Source organism: Amblyomma maculatum, chromosome 11 (genome assembly GCF_055883805.1).
Source record: "Amblyomma maculatum isolate TAMU_Amacu chromosome 11, ASM5588380v1, whole genome shotgun sequence".
NCBI lineage: Eukaryota > Metazoa > Arthropoda > Arachnida > Ixodida > Ixodidae > Amblyomma > Amblyomma maculatum.
In genome coordinates this window covers 159,837,177-159,857,647 of record NC_139354.1, presented here as the reverse complement: position 1 = coordinate 159,857,647, position 20,471 = coordinate 159,837,177, and the positions used below count along the sequence as shown (strand labels likewise).

Below are 20,471 nucleotides of genomic sequence, written 5' to 3'. Positions count from 1 at the left end.
CAGTGCAGGACTGGGCGGGAGCACGGGGCTGGGCGGGAGGACATCAGCGATGTGGTCTTGCACGACACGCCGTATGGTAGAGGCCAAAGATGGAGCCATGTCAGGAACAAGGCGGTCAGTATCTTGTAATTGAGGGACCAGGGATAGCTGTCAGGCGACTTCTTTTCGAACGAAGGCTTTGATCTGTTGAATCAAAGGGCTGTCCTCTGATGCAGTAGAACCGCCTAGTGCTAGTGTAGAGATGGGGTCGTCTCTAACACCGGACCGCCAGGTAGAAGTGCGCTGCTTACGAAGCTCGTCGTAGCTCTGGCAAAGTTTAATCACGTCACTGATGGTGGCAGGACTTTTCACCCAGAGCATCTGACATGCGTCCTCAGAGATACCTTTCAGGATTTTTCTGATCTTCGCTGCTTCGGACATTAGTGGGTCAGCGCGTTTGCACAGGTCAACAATGTCTTCTATATAACTGGTGAATGACTCGTCGGCTTGCTGAGTATACTCACGCAAGCGTTGTTCTGCTCGAAGCTTGCGAACTGCAGGATGGCCGAACACCTCCGCAAAATTCTTCTTAAATACAGACCAAGATGGCAGGTCTACCTCATGGTTGCGAAACCAGAGGTTCGCCACGTCAGTCAGGTAAAAGATTGCATTACTTAGCTTGATAGTGTCATTCTATCTGTTCTAACTGCTGACATGCTCATACGCCGACAGCCTATCCTTGACGTCTTGGTCGGCCGTGCCACTGAAGAGGCATGGATCACATTGCCGTGGAACGCCAGAACACAGGACCATGGTTGGAATGGGCGGCGATGTCGAGGTGGTCTCGTCCGGCATGGTGGAAGCAGAGGGCAATGTGGGGCTTCTTAGTTCCGGGGTGGATGGGAACGTACCCAGCAGCACCTGCACCAATTGTAGGGGTGTGTTTATTAAGTCAAGCCAGATGGATCCAGCTGCTCAGCATGAACTTGCAGCGAAGCGTCAGGCATAGCGTCAGGTGTAGTGAAGCACCAAGACAGCGACTAACTTCTTCGTCCTCGAGTGCGCCAGCATGCGATTCATGCCAGTGGTTATGGTGACGAAGATTACCACAATACATAACGAACACGGCAGCGATTTTACTGGCCTGGATTATTCAATGCAGCGCGGCAGTACACTGCAAGCTGCGTCCAGTGCTAACAGCTGCTGGATTGTTGCAACCGATTAGCCCGCCACATACCCAATTTGAAAAAATTGGCATCGACTTGCTTAGCCCACTCTCCAAGTTAGCCACCGCTGGATAATTGTATGTGTCGACTACTGCACACGATACGTAGAGACTGCTGCTCTCATTTCTGCCAGAAGAGGAGACGTTTCCATCTTTTTGCTGCACTCCGGCATTCTTCGTCACAAAACCTCTCGAGTCATCATCAGTGACCGTGGTCGTCAATTCACTGCTGATGTCGAATAGTTACTTTAGCAGTGTCACTGTGATTATCGGCGCTCCACACTCCATCATCCACAGATGAATGGCATCACAGAGCGCATAAATTGCACCTTGATGAATATCTTGGCGACGTACATTGACACTCACCTTAAGGTTTGAGATGCAGTACTGCCTTTTGTCATTTACGTTCACAGTACTGCCCAGCATGAGACCATCACCTGGTATTCACTGTTCTTTCTTCTCTACGCCCGCTTGCCACGCACCTTTCTCGACACGATTGTGCCATTTTACATCCCTCCTGATGCATTCGTTTTGGAGACCTTATGCCACGCAGAGGCAGCGAGTCGACTTTCTCGCCTGAGCAGACAAGGTAGCATTAAGGCACACTACGATGACAGCCGCATCGCAGTCACATATGCTCCCGATGACTACCCCTCGGCACAGACGAGGCCACTACCAGAAATTTCTCTGCACGTACTTTGGCCACTTAATCATCCTCTAGCACCTCAGTGACGTTAGTTACGTTATTTCTAAAGTTAATTCAAGTCATCGCTAGGGCCGCAAGACCCAGGTTGCCCACTTCACCCACCTAAAGCCTTGCCATCGGCCTGCAGATTGATGTAGTTGCTTGAGGACGAGCTTTGACTGAACCGGGGAAAGTGATGCGTTGCACTCAGAAGCAGTGGGAGGAAGATGAAGAGTGGAGGCACGCGGGCTGATAAGCTGACTGTTCGCTGACCGTTCAGTGACGTCCCCATAGCCTCTAAATAAATTATTTTCAGCAATCGCTTATATATATATATATATATATATATACATACACGAGTTTTGCTTGTTTGCCTAAGTTAAAATGATGCAAGCCAATTAAGATTCTACCTTTGTTCTCCTCGCATCATGCGTGCGCGTACATACAGTCGAACCTGGATATTTCAAATTTTGGTTATATCGAACTCACGGAATATCCCCTTGAAAATCCCATGTAAAAGTATAGGAAAATTGCGTCGTATATCGAACTCAATTTCACCGGTCGTTAGATATATCGAACTCCGCACCACGCATTGGACGGTGCGCCTCCCTCAAAGACGATCGCATCACCTCGGCTGTTCGCCGCATGACGTTTTCAAGCCACGCGCAGAAAGAATGAGAAGGCACAGCTCGGCGACATCTGGTCTAGGGCAGCGCCGCGCCCTTCCCCCAAAGGCGCGCGCATCTGCGGTGATCACTGCCGTGCTAGCACGTGACGTTTGCAAGTCATGTGGGTGACGAAACGAGAGGGCACCAATGAGCCGTGGTGTTTGGGAGAGGGGAAAAACGCGATAGAGCGAAGCGCAAGGCTGTGCCCACTCTTCTGCTGAGCTTTATCTCTCCCCTTCCTCTCTCTCCCTGTCTTCGTTCGCAGCAACATGCACTACGCATGCGCGGGCAAGCCAGCTCAGCCCGTGGCAGTCGCTTCTCCAGTGTGTGTTGTGAACGTTCTTCGCATGACGGCTGGCGTGCGATGAGCATCTCGTGTCATCGTGCTGAACGCGCGTAAGCTACGGCGGCCGCGGACGCTAAAAAACGGCAGATATATATATATATTTTTTTGCGAGAGTCGTTTATTGCCGTCGTGCTGAACATATGCTATGGCGGCTGCAAAGGTTAAGAAGCGGAAATTGTTTTTTTCTTGTTCTTGTCGGGCTGAACATGCGGCGCAGCGTAAGCTATGGCGGCTGCGGACGTTAAGAAGCGGCAGTTTCTTTCTTTTTTTTTTTTGTGAGAGTCGTTCATTTTTGCATCTATGAATCAAGAAAGCACGCGGTCGGCTGCTATTATGCCACCGGCTTTTAGCATTGTTCACTCCAAATGGCATTTGCAGCTATCACGCTTGCCAATAATTTTGTAGCAGTGGACTACGCCCACCCCACCCCAAGCGCGGCACGATAAATCGAACCAAGCTTGTGCAATCAAGCCATCACGCGGGCACTCTGCCAAGTTCAAATCTCTGCCACCGCAGAATCTATGAAAAGTATAGTTAAAAGATAAACACGTTGTGATGTTATCGCTGCGCAGCATCTTGGCGCGCTGCCAATAAATGAGCTGTGTATGCGACGACCAAAACGGAGGAACGCGCCACCGAACTTTTTTTTTTGTTTTGTTTTGTTTTCAAATTCTCTGGGGTAAAAATAGGGAGTGGGTTCATTATGCGAGTGGGTTGACTACACGACAAATACTGTATAATTTTTCACGATCGCGAGTGGCGTCTCAGGCCGATTTCTGCATATTGAATTATCTATATATCAAACTATTTCGCGATCCCCTTTGAGTTCGATATATTCGGGATCGACTGTACTCACTTCTGAGGCTCTTTTTAACCCACTCTTTCCAAGCTCTCTTGCTACCCCACCATGAGTACCTATATATATTTACCCTCAGGGCCCAAGGGGAGTGGGTGTGAACACGGTAAAACACTGGGCAGCAAGAAATAAATGCCCATCGCACAATACATATTGACAACAAAGATATCAAAGTGAATGGCGGGCGTGCTTTTTCTCTGCAGAGGGTTGACTCGCTGCTGGCAGACGAGGTTTACCACTGCAGCACCCTTAAGGTGAGTGCACTGTAGCCATGGGTTGTGTGATATTCAACTGGAGTGTGCCAGCACGTAAAATGTCGCCAACAGTGCATTCGCGCTCTCCTGTGACTTACAAACGGAATGCCAGTAGTAGCAGCCAGAAATATTTCTCGTTTTGAATGACGTTTAACATCTATCTTGGGACCTTCACACTGTAGCAGCACCAGGGCATCCAGTGATGAAAGTGAGCAGCCAGTGGGCCCACGTAGGCTGCATGTGGTATCGTTGCCTTTATTGTCACCTTCTTGTCGTTATGATTATTTACTAGCAAGATTTACTCTGCTTTCATTATGCTGCTGCCATGTAAACTGTGTCTTGAGCCTCGTCAAGCATTTTGTGTAGCATTTAGCCCAGAGATCATACCCAGTTCTTTTTCTGGAAAATAAAGATTTATTGTATTGTAGACCCAGTCGCAACAGTGGGTTGGGCATTGTTACATACTACATACAGACAGACAGAAAGAATTCAATTAGTGTAGTAATCAGTGATCAAGTGAATAGAATGTGTACATATTGCCACCTCATTCAGCAGGTACAAAGCTATGCGAGAAGATAGCAGGAAATGAAACATGCAAACAGAGTTTGTGTCTCCCCTGTCTTGTTTGCACAACCTTGAATCTATGGAATCTGTGAATATATTAACTAGCCCAACTGGATGCCAATTGCTACGTTGTGCTGAATTGCAACAGCTACGCTCGATTTTGTTTAAGGTAGACTTCAAGCTAGCATCTCTTTATTTAGGCTCTAAGGAAATTGTACAGTTGTAAACAACCATGAAATCAATGTGCATTGTTCATGCAGCCAAAAAGAAAAGTGGGTTCTCTGGCCTTGACTTTTTGGTGCCTCTTGTGACAGAGACAGTGTATGGAGGCAGCGGTGGCTGCAGTGCAGGCGATTGAGCAGAGGAGAAATGGGCACTCCTGCTTTGGTGTGTGAAAAGAGTTGGATCTGGCGCAGCACTGATGGTGTGCAGCCAGTATAAAAGGCGCTAATGAGTAGGCAGTGTCAAAGGCGGTCTTAAAACGAAGCAACTCATACAACCTCAGCAAAGCTGTTTCTTGGCCTAGTCGGTGGAATTTGCTCATTTTGGCCACGCCTGAAGCGCAAAAGTGACAGGGGCTTGAGAGAGACACTGGACAAGGCACTAACTTGCAATTGGATTTTATTTGGAGCACAGAAGTATATATACAGAGGAAAGTGCAGTAAAAGAGAGAAACAGGGAGAGACTCATTCGCACACTCGTGCTACGAACATTGAGGACCATGATTTTCTCATCTGACAAATTCACCGATCAAGTCCCGGTGCACACGGCTGCATTCTTGTGAATCAAACATGCCTAGATTATTTCACATATGCATCGGTTACTGATTTTTAGCTCAACAGGGCACTTCCTGCCATTCTTCTTCCCTCCCCCATGTGTGGAAGACAACATTGGCTGTTTTGGCTTTGTAGCATTTCAGAATACTGCTGGTGTATCAGTGGCAAGGTTCATGAAGTGTTAAAGGTTTACCTGACCTCAACTTATGCTAGATAGAACAGTGGTGTGCATTTACAGGAACAGGGTGTCTGCATAGGAACCTGCTTAGCGTCGATTCTAAGTGACCTGTTTTTAACCCACTGTGACACTTTATTACCACCAAAACTACAGGAGTTTAAGGTTTTCAATGTTTTTCGTTGCATTGTTAATTCTTAATTGTAGTTGATAATAGCCTAGGAGCATTGGACAGGACCTTATCTCTATTTAAAACCTTTTCAAAAAGTATTTTCATCCTCTTGAGATAGCCCACAAGCTACCGGCCGCATTAAATTGCAGTTTTACACTTAATGGTAATATTCTCGGCTACCTGAGTGATAAGTACTACCCCGCTCCTGCCATATTCATCATCCCACACAAAGCTCAAAAGGGCACTAGTCAACATGTGCTTTACCAGGGCCATGAAAAAAGCTTGATGCCCACCAGCCTTAGTGAACAGGCTGGTCAACTTTCTGAAATGTGCTTGTTTTTGTGGCAGAAGGCTGGGTGAACAAGTGGCAAAGAATCTGTTCTGAGCAGTCCACAGAGAGCAGAAGGACGGTGACGACTCCGTACATGTACGGAATTTCACACATGAAACAAATGTGAGGCTGGTTTTCTTTGCTCCAGACAAGCTGTCAGAATTGTGCAGAATCGTGAAAACTGATTCTAAGTTGCCCAAAGGGATGCATTGATAGGAATAAAAGTAAATTTGTGGAGTGCACACAAGGGGTGGTATATCCTAATCCTTTCACTTGTGGCTGAGCGTACAGAACGTAAGCTACCAGAATACAAGCGCAGGGGAATGCCACCAAGGAAGGGCTGGTAAAATGGAAGCTTGGATGACACACAGAAAATGACGGGTGCTGTCCGTATTGTTTCCTTTTGTGCTTTGCCAGCCTCAGCCAACTTCAAAGGAAGGGCAGCTTGTCTGAACACTGCTATGACTGCGTAGCAAAACTTGCAAGCCATTATTTAGAGTGCAATGTTGAGGCAAGAAGCAGGAATCTACGCATACGTGAAATAATTGAGGCACTTTTGATACGCAAGAATGGAGCTGCATGCATCGGAACTTCAGCGGTGAATTTTGTCAGATAAGAAAATCGCATTTCTCAATGATCATGGCATGAACGTACGATAAGTCTCTATTTATTCTTTTTGAAGCACTTTCTTTTCTGTATATGGTTCGTTGCTCCAAATAAAATTCCATTTCGAGTTAGCACTTTGTCCTTTGTCTCTCTCTCATGTCCCTGTCATTTTTGCACTTCAGGCTTTGCCAAAATGACCATACTGCGTGTTGCATTCTGCAATATAAAAATAGAAAAACAAACTTTCAGCATGCATAACTGTTATATTTAATAATTAAGCTGAAATAAAGCATGGTTGGGTGCATGTTGCTGTCACTAAATTATATTTGGCTTTATTATCATTGCACTTGCTGTCTTGTACTGTTGTCTTCTTCATGCTGCCTCGTGACAGGTGCCATTCCGTCGTTTCAGCTGTGCGACGTCATTTCACGCTGGGAGCAGGCCCTACGGGAGCGCCATTTGGGGAAGGTGGAGAACACACGTGTCATCTGCCTCACCTTCAAAAACAGGTGTGTCATCGAATAGCGCTGTCCACCATCATCTTGTCGATGGTGAACGCTTCGCTTTCAAATTCATCCACGATGTTTAGCGGATTGCTGACAAACCCTGCAAAAAGCAACAAAAACGCCTCGAAATAACAATTCAACTTGGTCCTCCTCAGTCATGGTTGGGTTAGCGCAGCGGAAGAGGTGCTTCATTTTCTCAATCTAAGTAAAGGCAGACACGTTAGCTGGGGTTTGGACTGAAGAAGCAGTTCTGCTCTTTCTTTCCTTACCTCACTCGCAAGCTGATTCAACAGTTCCTTTGTGAACTTCTCCCACATTGCTAGCAAGGAGTTGTGGTTTTCATACCACGTCCACGCTGTTCCATCAAGGGCAAAGAATACATTTTGTAGCTTCAAGACGTCGTCCCAGTTAAATGTGCAACTCTCACATACTGGTCTAGCCACTTCTTAGGATCTTGAACCGCGGTGCCGCTGAAAATGGGTGGCTGTCGGGATCACGACCGGTACCATAGACTGGGCCATTGTAGATGTTGGGGCCTTCCGGGGTTGAACGTAGTTCGGGTTGGTGCCCTTTAAATTGGCAGCTGGCTCGGTGACATGTAGGCTGGTCCCCCAGGAACAAGGCTGAGGTCTTTGCTGGAAGGGGTAGCTCACAGGGCAGCACCTTCACCAGATGTTACGTGGTATTGCCATAGGCAAGAAACGAGGAGGCTAGTGATGCACTGAAAGAAACTCTTGGGCTGACTTGCAAAAGATCTGAGCAACTCAGCGGCGGCAAACGTGCCCGTCGAACTGAGAATGCTCGTTTCACTCGTCAGCGCTCAAACGCGGCGATGAAACATCTAGGTAAAGCCACAAGCGGTGACTAGCACAACCTGGAACAGTGACTGGAACATTCGAGATACATCTCAGCGCATCTTGCGCGACAAAGAAAATAATAAAGTTGCTCTCATGACAACAAGCATGAGCAAAGAATACAGGATTGATTCGTGCGCTAGGATTACTGATAAGGCCGCTTGGTTACAAAAAAGAACAAATAAAGATTAGAATGGTTTGCAGCAATATGAATGTGCATTCTGTAACGGGCCAAACTCCATACAACATATGGTGTGGGGGTGCAAAGGACCACCTGGTACCACAGCCCCAGCCTGGATGACCGGCATAGTCCCGTCAACCAGACTAGGCAGATCGCGCGGGTCCATCACTTCCTGGACTGCCCACGTGTGAGCATATTTCACGCTTGCTCTCCAAAGAAGTTTCTCTCTAACTTCTGGGTGCACTTTTACTCATTCTTTCTCAGCAAACTGCGCTGCCTTTGCATGCTTGTAGAAAGCTTTACTTATCTTTTCCCCCTGCCCATGGAAAGCTGGCTTCTCCTCTGAGCTCCTAAGCCTGGTGGTCAAGCCAACTCAAAAAAAAAAAAAAAAAAAAAAATGTGTCTCGCGATTCTAGGTTGCACATATGACACATATGTACTTCATGGGAAGTACGCTGCCGCAGTGAGACAAACTTCACTTTAATTTAACAAACTTTAACTTTAGAACTTTAAAGTGAGACAAACTTTAAGGTAACAAAATTTATATAAAGAAAGAGAGAGAAAGCCTTTATTTAAGAGTGCAAATTAAGCACTCACCATATCCTGCACTTGGTTAACCAAGGAAAGCTAGTCTTCCATCTGTGCTAACGACAGCCGGGCACTCCAGGAGTGGGTTGAAGGGAAGGGGACCTAGTGACAGGACTGGGCAGGAGAATAGGCAGCGTTCTAGATTGGCATGCAGGACAGTTGGAACAGGAAAGGTCTGAACGAAAACAGAAATGGAATTGTCGGGAAGGTGTAATAAGAGTGTTTGTTTGAATCCTATGAAGTGTATTTACTTGAGCAACATTGAGATGTAAGGGGGGTAGTGGGATATGTGCCTGTATAATGTTTTTAATTGGCGGTAGTGTTCCTTAATATTAGTTTATAGCCCAAAGCATCTTATCACGTCAAGGGGCTTAACCATGAGATCACAGGCACCAGGTTGCGGGCTAGCTGATGAGCCAGCTCATTTCCTGTGATCCCTGCATGGCCAGGGACCGTCCATATAGCGACTGATGATGGAGCCGAGGAACGTAAGGCGTGGTGTAATTCTGCTTCTAGATCAGAACAAGTTACAGCAAGCAAATTGCCACCATGGAGTCCGTGTGAATATTCGCAAAGAAGTGCAAAGAAATTCAAAGAAGGACGTGAAGGATAGGCTCAAACTCTAGGGTAGAGATGAGGAAAGGTTGCTGTATGGGCCACATATAAAAGGAAGGGTCCGCCTGCAAAGCGGTGAAGATTACATATGCCCCCAAATCTGTGTCCAGTATGGTAGCATCTGTGATGTTACGGTCTTTGTGGATAAGAGAGGACTGTGGTGGGCTGCCTCCCATATAGAAAGGTATTAGGCAAGGAGACACAATCTCCCCAGTACTATTTGCAGCTTCCTTAGAGGAAGCATGCAGGGACTTGGAATGGGAGCAGTTGGGGACAATTGCTGATGGATTATCTCAGTAATCTGCAATTCCTTCATGATGGCCTTGCTAAGTAACTCGGGGAATGAACTGCAAAGAATGATTGATGACCTAAACAGGAATAGCTGAAAGGTAGGCCTAAAAGTTAATGTGCAGGAGACTAAGGTAATGCTCAACAGCCTCAAGAAGGAACAGCAGTTTACACTAGGTAGTGAAATGCTGGAAGCAGTTGTTGAACATATACTTAGGACAGGTAATAACGACAGATCCAAACCATGAAAAGGAAATAGCATGGAGAATTAAATCACTCGTGAGGAAAGCATATAACAGCTGCATCTTACCTGTACTCACCTCTGGGGCTGAAACATGGAGGCTAACGAAAAGGGTTCTCATGGTATGCAGAGCACCATTGAACTCAAAATGTTAGGTGTAATGTTAAGAGATGGAAGTGTGCAGAGTGGGTCAGAGAAATAACTCAACTTACTGATATTCTAGTTGAAATTAAGTAGAAGAAATGGGCATGGGTAGGAAATGTAGCAAAAAGAGAGGACAACAGATGGTTGCTAAGGGTAACACATTATAGCTAAGGGAAGGGAAGCGTAGCAGAGGGTGGCAGAAAGTTAGGTGGGCAAATTAGGTTAAGAAGTTCGCGGAGACCAAGTGTATGCAGCTATCACAGGACCGGGTTAGTTGTTTTAGTAGGGGAGAGGCCTTCGCCCTGCAGTGGGCATAGTCCAGCTGATGACGATGGTTATGATATGCGAATTTACTAAACAAGGGTAGGTGGCTAAAAGAAAGTTCCTGTGAGAGGCCATATGTGAATTGCTAAATACGTAATGTATTTATTTGTGCAATAACACCGATGTTTGGGCCAGTTGGTAATGATTCATATTAAAACCCATTCGCAGCACGAATAAAACAACGACAGGAAGAAAACACACACGACAGGACGAATGCTGCTTCGATTCGTCCTGTCGTGTGTGTTTTCTTCCTGTCGTTTTATTCGTGCTGCGAATGGGTTTTAATATTTATTTCTGACGGCCCATCTAATGTGCAGTTCTTGTCCTGCTTTCATGGCCATTTTGGTCGAGAGTATGTTTTCTGGTTCTTAGTGGCCTCAATTTAACATGTTCGCTGCGTAGCCCCTTATCATAGTTTTGATCTCTGTGCGTCGTGGCTCACCGGTGAGTCACCTGATCCTTCTCTCGGGTGCGGCCTGACACATCGGTGGAGCACACTTCAGAACCTATTTTTTCCACCTGCTGAAAGATGGCTCTACTGGCATTTTCCGTGGTCTATAGCATGTGCGGGCTACTTGAAGCATGTATGCTAGTGCAGAAAGTCATCGAGTGGTTCACTTGGCCCATGCATTTCCAGGAAGTTGCCATATTTTATAAGGATCCGCTGTTCAATTTCCACTCCGTTTCGTGTGACGTAAGAGTGACAGAATCATCAGAAGAAAACAGCAGTCGACCAATCACAGAAATGAAAGGCGGCGGATTATCGTGTTAATGATAGCCTTCACCATTCGTCGCGTGCTCTGGTTCAATATTGACTGCAAGGTACATCCAATAGTGAGGTCCGGTCGCCAATAAGCAAATAGTCAGGTCGCTTCCCACGGACACTTGAACGGCACGGTTACGTCATTGAACAATAACGACCTGATGTAGAGGACCAGATGGATCAGAAAAACAAAATGGATAATGGATCCTTGTAGCATACGGCATCTGGAAAATTTATTGAGTCATTTATTATCGCGACTCTGCTCGCTTCATCCCCAGTAAATGCGACTGAAGCACATTCTCAAGGATGTCCTTGAAAAACGGTGCCCTTTCTGTCTACAAAATTTCTGCTTTATGTAACTAGAGTGCGGCCATGAGTTTCGGTCGTTCTGGTCCGAACAAGTGCCAGGGGCGCCTGGGCATGCACAAATTTCCACAATAAATAGTTTGCGTTTTGAAGCCATTGCTTGCTACGTTTACTGCCCACCGACCAGCTGCCCTTTGTGGGACAACGCTACGTGACCCTGCGTTTCAGCATTCACTAATCACCAAGACTCAAGAACAAGACCTTAAACTCGACATTTTATTGAAGTATTTCCAAAATAATTTTCCGAAGAAAAAAAAACAGTTCAAATCACAGCATTTGCAACCAAACGTCTTGCATGCCACAAGCTCACGATGTCTAAAACGTAGTCTATGTTCAGGAGTTCTGCTCGTGCAAAAGATTGAAACATGGCAAACACATAAATGGCTTTCCCGTGCAATTTGCGCAAAATGTAACAACTTTCTTCACCATTACTCTTGCCTGCTATGGGCTTCTGCGAGCTCTCAGCGATGCGTAGCATCCAGTACATCTCTTTGGGACAGTCTGTGCAGGTCCATCGGCCTTTTCCAGTGTATGGGCGCGCTTTGTTCCGCGTGTCCTTTCGGTCTCAATCTGAGCTGTGGTGAAGAGTGCGCGTGTCAACTCGCGGAATTCGATGATTGGCGATGCCACCATTGAATGGACAACATATGCGTTCACAAGTACAGTTCCAAGGATGAACTCCACCGTAGCTTTCCTATACCACTTGAGCCCTTTTCGTAGGTACAGTACAGTCGAACCCGGATATACCGAACTTAAAGGGGATCGCAAAATAGTTCGATATATCAATAATTCGATATACAAAAATCGGCTTGTGACGGCACTTACGATGCCAAAAAACGATACCGTATTTGTCGCGTAATCAATCCACTCGCCTAATGAACCCAGCCTGCACTTTTGCACGGAGAATTTGGAAAAGAAAAAAATCGTTAAGGCCAGTTCACTCACATGCAAGCGATTGAGCGACCTCAATCGCTTGCATGTGATTGCAGGCTCAATCTTAAAGGGAAATTGTCGAAGCCCTATGTATAATTAAACAATGCCAAAACTGTGTCAGCACTCCATCTGTGTATTTATCTGATAAAGAGCTATCGTACCTTAAGCGTGGCACCCTCACTACGCATGTGTGATGTGCACTTTGAGATCGTATATATGACATGTTGCTTCAATAAACGACAGTTGAAGACCAGCATCCGTCCTGTTCTTATGTGTTCCCCCTTCATCTAATGTCCCTTGTGTGTTAAAGAAGCACTAGAAAAGATGAGTTCAGCGACGAGTGGCAGCAACAGAGCAAAAAATTTCAAACTTGTTGGAACTGCATCCCTCTCGCTGCTCGAGCCACCGTGGCAGCTCTAAACAAGGTTTCTGTGTTGCCACGGCAGAAATCGCGAGCGTTTTCGCTTGCATGTCGATGGTGCGTGTCACTCCGTTTCGGTCATCTTTCGGTTTCCCCAAAAACGATCGCATCACCCTTGGCCGTTTGCCGCGTGACGTTTTCAAGCCATGCGCGGAAGGAATGAGAAGGAACAGTTCGGCGACGGCTGGTCTGGGCAGCGCTGCGCCCATTTCCCAAAGGCACACGCATCTGCAGTTATCGTTTCCCGCGCGCCAACATGACGTTTGCAAGCCATGTGCGTGGGTGTGCCCATTATTTTGCCGAGCTATCTCTCCTTCAGCACGCGCTACACATGCGACAAGCCAGCTAAGCCCGTTTTCAGACAGACGTGGGACGCTTTCTCCAGCGTGTGTTGCGAACCCTCTGCGCCTCTGCGCGGGGCGGCTGACCCCGCTGACGTGGCTAGGGCGCCTGCGGACGTTAAAAAGCGGCAGCTCTTTTTTTTTTTTGTTTGTTTTTTTTTTTTGTTCTTTTCTGAGAGTCATCCTTTCTTATCGTTGTGCTGTCCGGACGTTAAGCGGCGGCATATTTTTTTTTTTTTTGCGGGAGTCGTTTATTATGCATGTATGAATCAACGAAAGCATGCGGTCAGCTGCTGCGATCATGACGCCCGCCCCAAGCGCGGCGTGGCTTGTGCGTGGCTTGTGCAATCAAGCCATCACGGGCACTCTGCCAAGTTTGCTCCCCGCCACCGCAGGAGCTATAAAAAGATAAACGCGCCCCGACATCGCTGGGCAGCATCTTGGCACGCTGCCAAGAAATGAGCTGTGGATGAGACGACCGAAACGGAGTGACGCGCGCCATGGACAGATTTCTGCCGCGGCGACACAGAAACCTTGTTTTGAGCTGCCACGGTGGCTCGAGCGGCGAGAGGGACGCAGTTCCAACAAGTTTGAAATTTTTCGCTCTGTCGCTGAGATTGCTCAATCTCTTGCATGTGAGCGAGCTGGCCTTTACGCTTTTTTTTTTTTTTTCAAATTCTCGGGTGCAAAAGTGGAGGGTGGGTTCATTATGCGAGTGGGTTGATTACGCGACAAATACGGTATCGTTTTTTCGCATCGTAAGTACCGTCACAAGCCGATTTCTGTATATCGAATTATCGATATATCGAACTATTTCGCGATCCCCTTCGAGTTCGATATATCCGGGTTCGACTGTATTTTCTGCGCCATTTCCTGATAGCCATCAGCTTTATCATCAGACGCATTGCAAGTGCCAATGTCAATAAATACAGGCGCATACTTAAACAAGGGAATTGCGCTAAAAAAAGGCATGGACGAGAAGAGGACATGGACGGGCGTATCTTTTATAGCGCAATTCCCTTGTTTAAGTATGTACGACCGACTCGCCCAACAACATGGTCTTTTAAAAATACAGGCGCGCTTTATATCGATACCGCCATCTGTGATATGATAGTGGAAATGCATTTTCATGCATTTATGGCTCGTTGTTTGCGCCTCGTTGTTTGCGCCAGCACGGCTGGACTGCATTGCGTGACCCAAGGAGGTTTAAAAAAAACTGCTGGAGCGGAGGTCGTCTATACCTACCAACGACGGCGGTGAAGCCGCGCCGCGCGCGTGGTGGCCATGTTGCCATAGGCAAGAAACAGGCGGGTGCCGCAGCGCGCGCTGGCTGCGTTTCCCCGCCGTGGTTTTTACAAATTATCGCGAGCACTAAGGGGGAAGTAATGCACAATAAGAGGCAAAATGGCAGACAACAATGCAATAAACTTCATTTTATTACTTTCGGCGTTCTCGTTAAAAGTACGAGCACTGATGGAAGGCCCGGCTCACTGGTTTTTAAAAATAATGAGCCTCCTAAGAGCAGACCTCACTTTTTTGGCACTCATTTCCCTGTTTCTTTCTTTCGTCATGTGATGGAGCCTGATGCTTATATAGAGCTCGGCCACTTTCTTACACAGGATATATATGTGATTGTCCAGAGCATCACAGTCAAGAATGTACTCATCGAGGCTTGAAAACCACTCCTTCTCTGGCAACAAGCTCAGGATTTCCAAAACCAAGTGCTTTGACTTTGTGTGCACATACTTCAAATTTTGGCACTCAGCTTCCAGTCGTCGTAAACCCTTCTCAGCAGCAGTACAAATCTCCATCACGTCCTGCGAAGGCGAAACAAGCCCCCCTCGGCTCTTTTTCCTTACTAGGGGTGGTTGCTCATCTGCTTGAAGAGCTACAATACATTCCTCACAACTGCTCATCTCGGCAACCTTTCTGGCAACAAAGCCTGCAATGTAAGGCACCACAGACCCAATGAAAGACGATAGGCTCTCGGGGTAGTCTACACGGTGTGTGTAGTCGTGGTCCTCTGGCTGTATAATTGGAGACCGCCTTGCTGCAGTCACAGCTGTACCCACACTTTCTTGAAGGGCTGCTGTCCCATTCAGAATGGAGACTATATCCTGTGTGCAGTTGCCACTGCTCGAAGATCGCACTTCAGTTTGCACCAGGAGTTGCTTGTATGAGGCCACGAACTGTGCTGCGGTCGGGTTGTTGTTAAAACCACCTCGTCTGCGAATGCATCCAAAGAACGTTTCCTCGTGGTCTTGACTCATTTTATGAGTCAGGATGTACTTGAGACTCCCATGGCCGACTAGCTCGTCAGACATTTTTTCCGTACTTTCTATGCTCACGAGGAAGCCAGCAAATCCAGTCTTCTTCGGACTTTCTAATATTGGTCGCCCCTTTGGGTCTTTCACAGCCATTATGTAGGCTTCGGCCTTGCAGAAGAAAAGCTTCCAGCAGGCTTCATTTTGCTTGCTCAGTGGTGCCTTGAATGACTTGGCCAGTCGGTTCCTTGAGTTCAGTATGTCGAAGAGCTGGTCAAAAATTCTTATAAATTTTGCAGTAGCACTTGCACCTTTGAACTCGGGCAACTTCAGCTCATTCTCACAGAACTCTAGAGTGTCAGCAACTGACGAACTAAGTGCCTGGACTGCAAGCCTCACCTTCATTTTCTGCTTTTATCATTTCACATAGACACTCGTCAGTTTGTTGCCCAGCCGCAGCCTTTCTTTTCGTTGGAGTGCTTCAAGGGCTTTTATGTATGCCACAGCAGTTTCCATCATCATCAAACAAATGACTGACGGTTGCCAATGAATTGCGGATGAGCTTGACCATGTGACAAGCATCCAAGATTATATACACTTTTTTGTTAGAGTCACAAGAATTCTCAAAGCACATGGAAAAGTTCTCAGAGTATGGTCGCAGGTCTGCACCGAGCAACTTCGCCATGGTGATATTTGATGCGGCGCCATCGAATATCAGTGAAACAACCTCGACGCCTATTAGCGTTAGCTTTTCGATGCACTGTTTCGTTAGCTCGGCCCTCTCTGCTGCTGTCAATGAATCAATTAAAAAATACCCAACTGGCAGCTTCAATCGCAAGTTCAAGCCAACAAGCATGTACACACATGCATTCTTAGCTTCAGGCAGGCTGTCGTCGTGCATTCCAGTCCCAAAGTCCACGTATCCAACAACTTTGTCACCCACAAGCTCAACATGTTTCCGGATTGACATATCATCGACAAAGTGCAGTACAGTGTCTCCATGCGGCTTCGCACAAGCTTTTCTAAGAAAGACAGTGATTCAGCTGTGAAGCCAGGATCCCCGTTGATGGAACTCTACCACTCTCGTATAGTGCACTCTGTTGGCAGTGCTCCATTAAACTTCGAGCGTACATACTCATAAGCTGATGGAGAATAGAAGTGCAGCGTTAACGCAAATGCTCTCAGTTCGGAGGGGTATGTGCCTTTCTGGTCTTTTCCCGCCCTGTTAAGGAGTTGTTGAATATCCGGAGAAAAGGCTGCACTGAAAACCTCCATGCCCTCCTCAGACATGAGCTTTTGGTCTTTGATAGCCCTTATTATCTCTTGAGCAGTCTCATTCTTTTTCGTCAATCTCCGCTTGCTCTGCTGCAGCGTTTTGATCTTCTTCTTGAGCTGTGCTATTACCTCTTCAGAAGCATGTAGCCTTTCTTTGTAATGTTGCTTTGTAGTTGATGCAACAGCCATATCTTCAACAGCACTGGTAACTGCGATGCCTTCGTCGGCCGGAGGGCTCCGGGGCTTCGGTGGTGGTCGCTTTCTTTTCAGCTGGAATGAAAGTTGCAAACCGTTTTAAACCACCTCCTTTTACTCGCTGCATTTGCTTAAAGCAAGCAAAAATATAAGAGCAAAAAGCATGCATGTAACACAGAACAGCTGCTCTTATGCTGCTGAAACATACGCCAGTTAACAGCTCGTAGTTGCGAGCAAAGGTTTTAGACAACACAGCAATCGACGGCGGAAGCTAGAAAGTCAAATCAATTTTATTCCAGCGAATAACGAACTGTGGTTTCTTTTCCTACTCGCTCTTCGCACCCGCGACATCAGTGAACACTAGAAGGTCGAGTACTCACCGGCTTTTGCAGGTGCTGTGGAAATGCGGCAAACACGCTCGGACAACTTCCCGGTCGCAGCCGCATTGTCTGCCCGGTCCGGTCGAAATAATCTGGCGTGAAATGCACCGAACATAAGTGATCCCTGTCTTTTGGTTTCCAGCCTTCCCGCCGCACAGCCCGCTCCCACATGCTTCGCACATTTGGGTCCTTGGGAAACCTGATTAGAAAAAACTTGTGCCCGTCAGACATGAAATATGTGGCGTACTGCGAACTGTCGGCATGCCCTGCAACATGCAGATATGTTTTTAATACGCTCAAAATGTGCTACTTACAAGTGAAACGATATCCCAGTATCCTTTTTCGCTCGGTTTGTGCAGCCGTACGCAACGCACGATGACACCATTCTCGTTTACAACGCCCAGACGACACCACGCTGACTACGCTTTGCGGCGGAAGGCCCGCGCGTTCTGCCTATGGCAAGATGGCGGCGCGCGGCTTCAGCTCAGGGGCGCCCCCTCCGCTCCAGCAAGTTTTATTTGAACCTCCTTGGCGTGACCCACCGGTGGGCCACGACGCAATAAACGTGTTAAGAAAAATGTGTTGTGAGAACTGCGATGTGATTTGCTCAAAAGCCATTTATTGCGAGAAAGATTGTGTGTTTAGTTCAGGGGGCCTGTGCTCTGTGCTCTCCTAGCAGCTTTTTTTTTTTTTTTGTAGTGAAAGCTACATTGGCCACGAATGAAGAGTTTCGTGTGGCAGGCGGTATAGAGCCGTTGCCTAGCAACCGCCGCAGCTGGCGGATGTGGTGCGCTCACCGCGCCATCTGACAATCAAGAAGCAACCAGAAGAAGATGTATCGTCTTTAATGTAACGATAACATAGGGGAGGAAACCTGGGCCAGGGGGCGCTGCGCCGCTCTATGCGTCAGCGCCCTCCATGGAGACCCCGTCAAAACCTCCGCGCAGTGCGGCCGCGTCGTCTGCTCCCCGCCGCATAGAAAAGCATGCTGTCGTCTGCTCTGCGCTGCTTTCCAGCACGTGTTTGTACGCGCGCGCTCGGTTGTTTCTCTCCTCCTCCGACCGCATTCTGGCCGCCGTCGCGCTCGAACAAAGGGGGCAAGAAAAAAAAAAACGAATGAAAAAGTGACGGCGCGCTTTTTCGCAAGACTCGTGAAAGTTCATTATTAATACAAACAGCGCGAACACGAAGACAAGGGACAAGAAACAATAATAATAATGAATAAGTACCAACTCGCCCAACAAAGTATCTTGGTACTCGTGAAAGTGTTTTTCTCTCTTCTCTCTTTCATGTTGAAACGATGGTTGTCGGTTTTTCTTTAGGTATCTCGCACCTCTGTTTGTAACTGGAGGTGCCGCAGCAGCCATTGCGGAACCAAGTCGGCCTCAAGAAACAGATATATGTCATTAATGCCATCACTCGGCGCTTATAAAGGGAAAACACATACGTTAATCATTCTATCCTCATACGCGATCCTGCTTCAGGAGGTCAAAACTGCGCATTCGCTAGAGGAGATAACTGAACTAGGGATTGCGCAGCGTAGCTGTGGAATTAAGAAGACAAAGGTTTACTTGGAGAGATGTCCCCGCCTGCATGAAAAGTCGTCAGGCATTTCCTTGCTCTTCGTCTCGTGGAGAGAGGAAACTGCCGCAAAAAGGGCATGCCTTGGCTTCCCGTCAGTGACGCAGGTCGTTAAGATACCACTCATCGTTAAAGGTAGATAAGTCATTGATTTCGGATGGCAGCGCCACAGCAGCGAACTCCCTCTGACCGCTGTCAGCAGGAACCAAAGGGTAAGGCGGCATGCTTTGTGCCTTTGTAGGGAACGCGTCCTTAACGCGCCGAAGCAGGCACCACGGCGCCGGCAGCATCGCCTAAAACGTCTGTCCCCAAAGAGTTGAATAGGCCCCTTTCAAGTGAGCAGTCACAAATGGAAAGGAAGCTCCCCAACCAGCGTCCGATCAATTCTCAACGAGAAGGCTGGACCCTTCATTCTCTGAACAACATGGAAGAGACATCAAGAGGTGCCGCCTCAAGTCCTTCAAAATACCTGTCGCTCGCCTCTGCCTTCGAGTGCCGAATTCGCGTTCATGTTTTTTTTTTTTTTTTTTTGTTTTTTTTGCCTGAGCCTGCCAACAAGCGCTCTTTGAAAACAATGTCCGCGGCGATCAATTAATAATAATTTCTCACTTTCGAAAGCATAAAAAGCGTGCCTCCAGCCATCCTCTATGTCAGCCGGGGCACAGAAAAAAGCAAAAATAAGAAACACCACTGGCAAAGAGCGCCGGCTTTGCGCGCACAGATGCACGACCATCCCCCCTCGTCCTCACTCTCCTTTTCCCGCTCCGCGTGCACGTGCGGCTGCCTGTAGCACGCGCTCCCGAGCGAGCGGGCTGCGCAGACTCTGCAGACAGCCGCACGCAACGCGGGCGCGGATGCGCTTAGGTTTTGTAGTTCCTCTCCGCTCCACTGGAAACCGAGCGCTGGCGTCGCGGAGCAAACTCCAGCTTTGGTTCCCTATAGCTAGACATAGTGAGTAGCGCATCTTAATTCGCCTTCTCTAGCGTGATGATGATAGTAGTGATGATGATAGACTAGAGAGTGGTGCATTTCGGGCGAGTGTGTTCGCAGCATTGGACAGGATTGAATTGGACTCAGTTGGATTAGTTTGGATTTGACAGGTTTGGATTGAATTGAACAGGATTGGTTGGATTGTATTTCATTGAAATGAACTGTACTTTATTGGACTAGATTGGATTTACACTGTATTGGATAAGATTATCGTATTTACTCGCATAATGCTCGCACCCCCAACATTGGACATCAAAAACCGGAATTTTTTTTCCTCGCATAATCATCGCACCAGCAATATTAACATCGCAAGAGTCGTCTGCTAGTAGTAACAAGCACCATCTTTGAAGCGCTACTGAACCTAGCTGGTCTCGTAGTGTGCACGCGCTACCAGGCAGTGATAGCGTGCTCGGGTAGATCATCATCATCATCATCGGTTATGCTCATATTTTTTTTTTTACCTCCATGATGCTTGTAGCCGACGCCATTTTGCGAGGTGTCTGCATCTCGTTGTCATTGTTTCTTCGTTCCATCCGTGTTACTTGCTTTGTTCCACCGTCTACCATGTTCTTGGTGCCGCATCG

The 20,471-nt window shown here is 47.4% G+C and overlaps 1 protein-coding gene across 5 annotated transcripts in view; it reads left to right on the top strand.

Moving 5' to 3' along the window:
- Window positions 1-20,471, top strand: part of LOC146175281 (uncharacterized protein CG43867) — a 429,718-nt gene that overhangs the window by 374,084 nt on the left and 35,163 nt on the right. For 3 of the 5 annotated variants that reach the window (XM_084584707.1, XM_084584706.1, XM_084584709.1), the window contains exons 21-22: window positions 3,963-4,013; window positions 7,049-7,146. In XM_084584707.1, the coding sequence (XP_084440833.1) occupies window positions 3,963-4,013; window positions 7,049-7,146 (149 nt within the window). The remainder of the gene's footprint in view (window positions 1-3,962; window positions 4,014-7,048; window positions 7,147-20,471) is intronic. The other 2 variants (XM_084584708.1, XM_084584710.1) reach the window with 1 other exon arrangement.